The 7,774-nt window shown below is 37.8% G+C and overlaps 2 protein-coding genes across 3 annotated transcripts in view; both read left to right on the top strand.

Moving 5' to 3' along the window:
• The window catches only part of LOC147818820 (tumor necrosis factor receptor superfamily member 14-like), a 6,398-nt gene extending 913 nt beyond the window's left edge, over positions 1–5,485 (top strand). Inside the window, exons 2-6 of the mRNA XM_087175404.1 lie at positions 2,489–2,582; positions 2,927–3,052; positions 3,389–3,544; positions 5,112–5,199; positions 5,308–5,485. Coding sequence (XP_087031530.1) covers positions 2,489–2,582; positions 2,927–3,052; positions 3,389–3,544; positions 5,112–5,199; positions 5,308–5,485 — 642 coding nt within the window. The remainder of the gene's footprint in view (positions 1–2,488; positions 2,583–2,926; positions 3,053–3,388; positions 3,545–5,111; positions 5,200–5,307) is intronic.
• Positions 1–7,774, top strand: part of LOC111658865 (tumor necrosis factor receptor superfamily member 14-like) — a 54,508-nt gene that overhangs the window by 24,464 nt on the left and 22,270 nt on the right. For both annotated transcript variants that reach the window (XM_087175418.1, XM_023411543.2), the window contains exons 7-8: positions 5,601–5,632; positions 5,756–5,812. In XM_087175418.1, the coding sequence (XP_087031544.1) occupies positions 5,601–5,632; positions 5,756–5,812 (89 nt within the window). The remainder of the gene's footprint in view (positions 1–5,600; positions 5,633–5,755; positions 5,813–7,774) is intronic.

Below are 7,774 nucleotides of genomic sequence, written 5' to 3'. Positions count from 1 at the left end.
TATAATATATAAATATTAACAAAGAATGGTTCAGCTGAAATAAACAGGAAATCTTAGCGATCAGGAAACAGAGGCCTCGCCCTGTTGTAGGATTATAAAGTGCCTTCAGTTGTAGCTTGGTGTAAACTGGTTTTGTTAATAATGTTTTTAAAGTAAGAGAGCAACTGTAAAACAGGTCGAAGCTGTTTTTCAATTCTGTAAACTTTCAGTTTCACTTGTAGTTGAACATTTATAAAACGATGCTTCATGTTCCACTTATCAGGTTCATACAATCTTGTAAAACTTGTTTTTACATAAGATAACTAGTCTGAGCTGATCTGGATACAGACTTTGAGCAGAGCAATGAACTTTAAAACCTGAGCAGAGTCCAGCACCAGATCCTCTTATTTCAACAAAGGAAAGTAAAACAAAGGCTCAAACTTCTTCAAATCACTTCTGTATCTGACTGTTTAAAACTGAACAGAAACAGCTCCAGTAACCAGCAGAAATGTACAGCTGTTAACCAGGTTACTCTAATCCACAGTAACCAGGTTACCTGCTGGTCAGTGCAGTTTTTACATGATTTACTTTTTGTTTCCAGATGTTCTTCTCTTCTTTTGGACGTTAAAACTCACCTCATCCCAGATCACAGTGAGATGGTGTCTAGAAGAAATCATTACACAGCTGCATATTTGTTGGTAAAGTTGTTTATTGCAGGAACATTTGTATTTATTGATCTGCACTAAACTGTGCTACTGTCATCCCTCTATTTTTATTTCTTATTTCTTGTAACTTACAGCCTTATTCTTAACTTACATTTTTATGTTGTGTGTTTTTGCTTGTTCCTGGCTTCTTGCACCAAGTCAAATTCCTGTGTACATTTGGTGAATAAAGCGATTGTGATTACAGGGAGCTTGTTGGGAAGTAAAATATACATCACACTGCTGCTCCTGTCCAACATTAATGATTATTTAAACCTTTTTCTTTTCTGACTCTTTTCTCTCTCTGTCACTCATATGATCATTTCAGGGTCCAGAGAAAAAGCTGGGGGCGCAGCTTAGGTTGCTGACATGGTAGAGCGTGATGTTGCACACTAGTCCTTACTGCAGCACCCCGGGTTTGAATCTGACCCGTGGCCCTTTGCTGCTGTCACCCCTCTCTCTCTCTCTGTCTAACTTTACTGTCACTCTCTCACTGTGACTATAATGAAGACAAAACATAAGAGTGAACAGCTGTGGCGAGTGGGAGGGGAACTGGACATAAGAAGCCAAAAACAGCTCTTTGGAAGTTTCACCTCCTGTTTTAGAGTCATGTGATGTTTGTGAGCAGAAGAGTCAGCTGTATTACAGCTTTGTATCCTCAAACTACTCTCTATGGAGTGTCATTTTCCTCAGTGTACACAGGTCAGCATTCCAGCAGAATTCAAGTAATCTGCACTTTAAATCACATTTATCAGCAGTTTTAAGTCAAAGAAGAAAGTAATATAAAAATATCTAAATGTGAATCACTGGTCTGCCTCCACATAAACAGATGCAGACTCTCCAGCAGGTTTCTGTAAATGAATTTAAACTCTGCATTGTGTCCCAGTTTATGCACATACTCCCCTCTGACACAAATGTGACTCAACAACTGTCACGAGCTGCATATTTTAAATCACATGTGGAGGTTAAATGATAAGAAATACCAGTTTAACTGATGGACTTTAATTTAGGGTGTGGTCAATGATGGACAATAATGAAATAGAATGATAAAAATAAATTCAGTAGAGCCACATATCTGCCTTTTTAGTCCCATAACATTACTGAGTCATGTGGGTCACATGACAGTCTTCCCTAGAACAGGCCTTTTGAACATGAGTCCATGCTCCTTTCTTCTTTGCTCTTTATAGATAGAAATAGAGGTTATCCTTATGAGAGCTCTCCTCAATTTTACAGTGAGTAACAAACATCTAACAAGTGATAAATACACATGAACAAATCCTCAGTATGTTGGCCTTTAAAATAGTTCATGATAACGATTATTTATCTTCAAGAATCTCTTGAAGACTCATCACTTCTTTACTTGATCTCCTTGCACTTATTAAATAGATGTAGCACTTGGTACTTACTTACACCAAGGTCTCCTACTGCACTGACGCTTTAGTGATGTCTCTCACTTGTGAGTCGCTTTGGATGAAAGCATCTGCTAAATTAGTGAATGTAAATCATTAAGAACAAAGATCAGATATTTATGAATTTCCTGTAGCAGTTTTACAGTGTATTGTGAAGCATTTAACTTTGAACACAGGTCAGCAGCTTTGAAACTGTTTATATTTAAAACAAGTGAAGACATGTGATTATGTATAATTACAACTTTGTTATTTGTGTTATACAGTAGTGTTTTTATTTGCATGTAAAGAAGAGAAGTGAGATCCGATCACAAGTGTCACTCGAGACGCATGTGGAGACATGTTATTGCCAGGTCTGAACAACCAGTCTTCACTGATAAAAAAACTTTCTTATCTTCACAGATACTTATGATCAGAGTCTTCAGAGGAAATACCCTGACATGTCATCCAGCAGAGTATCAGACAGGAAATGAATGCTGTCCTATGTGTCCACCTGGTAAGATCCAACTGAATGATTAAGGGACATTTCACTGTTAGTTACATTTAGAGACTTTGTTGTGCTGCCAGGTGTCAAACACACTCACCAGAATCAACCACTTGTGTGTAGAACAGTGGAGTCAGTCTGTCTCCTGGGGTTGGTGTTGTTCATGTGAAAATGAAACATGGAAGTGAAATGTGGATTTTGTTTTTAAATTTGGATTCATTCTGATGTTTGTAATAAGAATGAAACTGTCGTACACATCAGTGTCACTTTGATTAACTTTACCTTCAAGATTAACACATTTTCATTGTATAAAAAAATACTGCATGAAATTAAATTGTTGGTTTTCTTTTCAACAGGGAATAGAGTAAGAACAGATTGCACAGAGTTCAGGAGTACTTCCTGTCTGCCCTGCATGGAAGGAACATTTGTGAATCATCCCACTGGACTTAAACAATGTTTTCCCTGCACAAACTGTGATCCAGGTAGATTTCTGTTAATACTTTCTCTTTGTTAATAGAAACTTGTGTCTGAACCTGATCAAAATCAGTAAGTAGTAATATTACTGCAAGACCTGAGACAACTGTCTAAGATTGGTTTGACAGTGTCACTGTGAAGATGCAGACTCACTGAGTTTGAATCATTTTATCAGTAGGACTTGCAGTAATGATTTAATTGATCTCTCCTTGCAGAATACTACCCTCCATCTCTCCCTTTTCCTGCTGCAATAAAATGAATTCATAGATTGGGGGAAACTCGTTCCCTAGTAGTGAAACAGAATAGAAGTTTTGTATCTCCATAACCTCTGTATGTGTTGACAGGTTCTGGTCTGAGGATAAAGAGTTCATGTACAACAACATCAGATGCAGTTTGTGAAGCACAGGGAGGATTCTACTGTACTGACTCGACAAAGAACAGCTGTGTGGCAGCAGAGAAACACACAAGATGTCAACCAGGACAATACATCAGTCAAAAAGGTTGGTTTGCTTGTTCTTTAAGATCATACTGTAGATTAGTTTTAAGGTCCCATGTTTTACAGTTTTACCTGAAGTGTTGAATCAATAAGAAGATATATTTTTGCTTTTAAGAACCAAAAACCATCTCAATGTAGTTTTACATCTCCTCTCTCAGGCTTCTCTCTGGAGACTTGGTTTCTTATTCCACACAGCCAGGCCAACCTCAGGCTGTAGCTTACTGCTGTGGCTTGGTAAATCTCACCCATAGTGCCGATGGTTAGTCAGCGCTGAAATGAGCTGAACAGATGCTCAAATTCAGACAAATGCTCCAGCTGGATTTTGTGTGGAACCATTGGACCCTCTGGGCAGACCAACACAGTGATAATGTTCAAAGTAGTGGTAAAAAGATTAAAAACTGAAAATATAGTTGGAGAGGCCGAACAAAAAACTAGTAAGTAAAAATATGGCCAATTTATAACAGAAAACACTTGGAGAAACCAAATCCTGAGGGTGGTGACTGTTTTGTCGTTTTCAAAAAAGACATGCCTGACCTTCTCTGTTTGTTTGAGGCCATTGAAAATGCTGGTAGCAGCTTTGAAACATTGGATTTTATTCTCTGAGCCACAATCTACCAATCTGCCAAGACACAGCTACACCAGACTCATGCTTCTTGATGCTGATGGTCTGGCAGCTGTTGGTGTCCCCTGCTCACTGATATCTGCCTGCTGCCGCCCAAACCACTGATCAGATAGGACATGGTGCCAAAACAGAAGCAGACGGACATGTTTTAGCAACATGTCTGGAGAGTCGCACACAGCAGACCGGAGCTGAAGACCGGTGATCCAAACTCAGGGAAACAAACAGGAAGATACCCAGGAATGGCAACAAACAGGAAATCCAAATGTTTGCAGCACGAGGGAAAAGCTGGGCACAGAACAGATTAATACTTCAGGAGACTTAAATACACAAGGGAGGCAGAGACACAGGTGAAACACATTAGGGTGGGACGGGAAATCACATATTTCAAAATAAAATGGAAATAAACACAATTGCAAACACAAAGAGTCCAGACTCAGTCCTTACAGCAGCAGACCACAACAGCTCCACTGTCCAGAACAAAAGTTGCAGTTTATGTAACTTACTGATGATGTAGTTGTTCACTGGCATGAACATATTAGCATAGCTAAGCATAGCATTAGCACTGAAGCTAATAACATTTGGATAGTTTCAGTGTCGTGTCAAACAGTAGTTGCTTTGTTTATGAAGCTGATGTGATTTCTCCTTTATAGTGAATTAAAATCCATCTTGTTCTGCTCTTATGAGAAAAGAGCTGCACTACAACATTTCATCAAACCCCAAATATTAAAGGATGAATTGTCATTTTGGGAACTGAAACAAAGAAAACTATTATTGAATGTTTTGATTTTCAAATGTTGGATTCAAAAATCTCAAATATAATAAAAATCAGCTGAGTGGAAATCAGACAGTCTGATGAAATGTAGTGATGTCATATCACACTGACCCTGTCATCATATGATGTGTACACTAGTAACTACTTTCAACATGTGCATCATTTGTTCTTGTACAGGAACAGCCTCCAAAGACACTGTGTGCTCTGACTGCAGAGATGCAACATTTTCAGATGGGACATTTACATCTTGTCAACCACACACACAGTAAGTGAACCTTCACATCAGACATGGACACATCTGGTTTCTCACAACTGCAGTGAATTTGAAGTTTCTATACATTTATAAAGTAAAAACGTCTTTCTATCGTTCCAGATGTGAATCAGAAAACCTTCAGCTGATAAAACCAGGAACTGCTGCAAGTGATGCTGAATGTGGAGACAACAGTTTAAATGTGACAGAAATTTTTTTAATTGTGATCAGCGCTTTATTGCTTCTTTTAGTGATTGGCTTGTATTTCTCTTTCTTGTCCGGAACAGAAGAGAAATTCTAGCAGGTAAGATCTGTGTGCAGTCAAAGAAAATGTTATCATAGTTTAATGGATGATGATACTTTCTGCCAAGTCATGATGTTGTGGATTAAGACGTTTTTCATTGTTTTTATTGTAGCTCTAACAAGAAATCGAAGCCCTCCCACAGAGGTATGTTTGTTACTCTCTTTGTGAAACTGTGTGTATGTAGATATGCACTGTGGTAAATGACAATACTTGGTTTATATCAGTAATTCAATTATTTCATCTGTTCATTAATATTTCACTGAAAAGGAAAACACACCTGGAGGAGAAACAGCAGAGATGATGTCACCCCGGCATGACAAGAAGGTAAGACAGGAGTGTTTTCTTCCTTACAGTCCCTCCTGACATCACTCTGTGAAGTCTGAACAACTGTCCAAGAAGTTTCTGCTTTAAGTGAATGTATTTCTCTCCTCAGTATAAGAAACAACCTGGAGATAATCAGATGTGCAGTGTCAGTTCACTGCAGAGTAAATGTGCTGTAGAACCCAGATGTGTATAAGAGACAGATAATATATTATACAACAGTATTTAGAAAACTGAGACTGGAGCAGTCTAACTGCTCAGAAGCTTTTTATAATATATAAATATTAACAAAGAATGGTTCAGCTGAAATAAACAGGAAATCTTAGCGATCAGGAAACAGAGGCCTCGCCCTGTTGTAGGACTATAAAGTGCCTTCAGTTGTAGCTTGGTGTAAACTGGTTTTGTTAATAATGTTTTCAAAGTAAGAGAGCAACTGTAAAACAGGTCGAAGCTGTTTTTCAGTTCTGTAAACTTTCAGTTTCACTTGTAGTTGAACTTTTATAAGACGATGCTTCATGTTCCACTTATCAGGTTCATACAATCTTGTAAAACTTGTTTTTACATAAGATAACTAGTCTGAGCTGGAAACAGACTTTGAGCAGAGCAATGAACTTTAAAACCTGAGCAGAGTCCAGCACCAGATCCTCTTATTTCAACAAAGGAAAGTAAAACAAAGGCTCAAACTTCTTCAAACATCTTCTGCATCTGACTGTTTAAAACTGAATAGAAACAGCTCCAGTAACCAGCAGAAATGTACAGCTGTTAACCAGGTTACTTTAATCCACAGTAACCAGGTTACCTGCTGGTCAGTGCAGTTTTAACATGATTTACTTTTTGTTTCCAGATGTTCTTCTCTTGTTTTTGATGTAAGAACTCACCTCATCTCAGATCACAGTGAGATCTCAGTGTCTTCATACCCTGAAACCTGCCAACCTGCTGTTTGAGATGACTTCTAGAAGAAATCATTACACAGCTGCATATTTGTTGGTAAAGTTGTTTATTGCAGAACTTTACAGGAAGCTTGAATCTGTTGGGCAGTGAAGTATACATCACATTGGTGTGTGTGTGTGTGGGGGGGGGCTGTTAATTAAATGTAAATGTATTGATTTATAGGTATTTATATTTTTAATCAAATATAGCGGTGAAATGATAAGAAATACCAGTTTAACTGATGGACTTTAATTTAGGGTGTGGTCAATGATGGACAATAATGAAATATAAAGATTCAAATAGATCCAGTAGAATTAAATATCCTCCTTTTTATTCCCATAACATCAGTAGGTTTCAGGTTATCAGGTCACAGAGTCGTGTGGGTCACATGACAGTCTTCCCTAGAACAGGCCTTTTGAACATGAGTCCATCCTGCATTTTTGTGAAGGTCCAAAGTGCTTTACTCTTATAAATGTAAATAGAGGGTAAGATGGACATATATGTTAATTGGGGTTTTAATTGGTTTTAATTTTATAGTTAGTAACAAACATTTAAATGATAAATGCACATGGACAAATCCTCAATATATTGGGGTTTAAAATAGTTTATGATAAAGAACAAACATCAGATATTTATGAATTGGCTTGTAACAATTTTACAGTGTATCATGAAGCATTTATTAACTGTTTGAACACACGTGCAACAGGTTTAAAACTGATTTCAATATATTTAAAATGACTGATGATACATGATTATCAATATATCTGTTAAGACTTTGTTTCATTCTTCACAGATACTTATGATCAGAGTCTTCAGAGGAAATACCCTGACATGTCGCCCAGCAGAGTATCAGACAGGAAATGAATGCTGTCCTATGTGTCCACCTGGTAAGATCCAACTGAATGATTAAGGGACATTTCACTGTTAGTTACATTTAGAGACTTTGTTGTGCTGCCAGGTGTCAAACACACTCACCAGAATCAACCACTTGTGTGTAGAACAGTGGAGTCAGTCTGTCTCCTGGGGTTGGTGTTG

The sequence above is a fragment of the Seriola lalandi genome, unplaced genomic scaffold (genome assembly GCF_002814215.2).
Source record: "Seriola lalandi dorsalis isolate HSWRI2012SDOR001 ecotype SW California unplaced genomic scaffold, Sedor1 jcf7180002054469, whole genome shotgun sequence".
NCBI lineage: Eukaryota > Metazoa > Chordata > Actinopteri > Carangiformes > Carangidae > Seriola > Seriola lalandi.
This window is presented reverse-complemented; position numbering and strand designations above follow the sequence as displayed.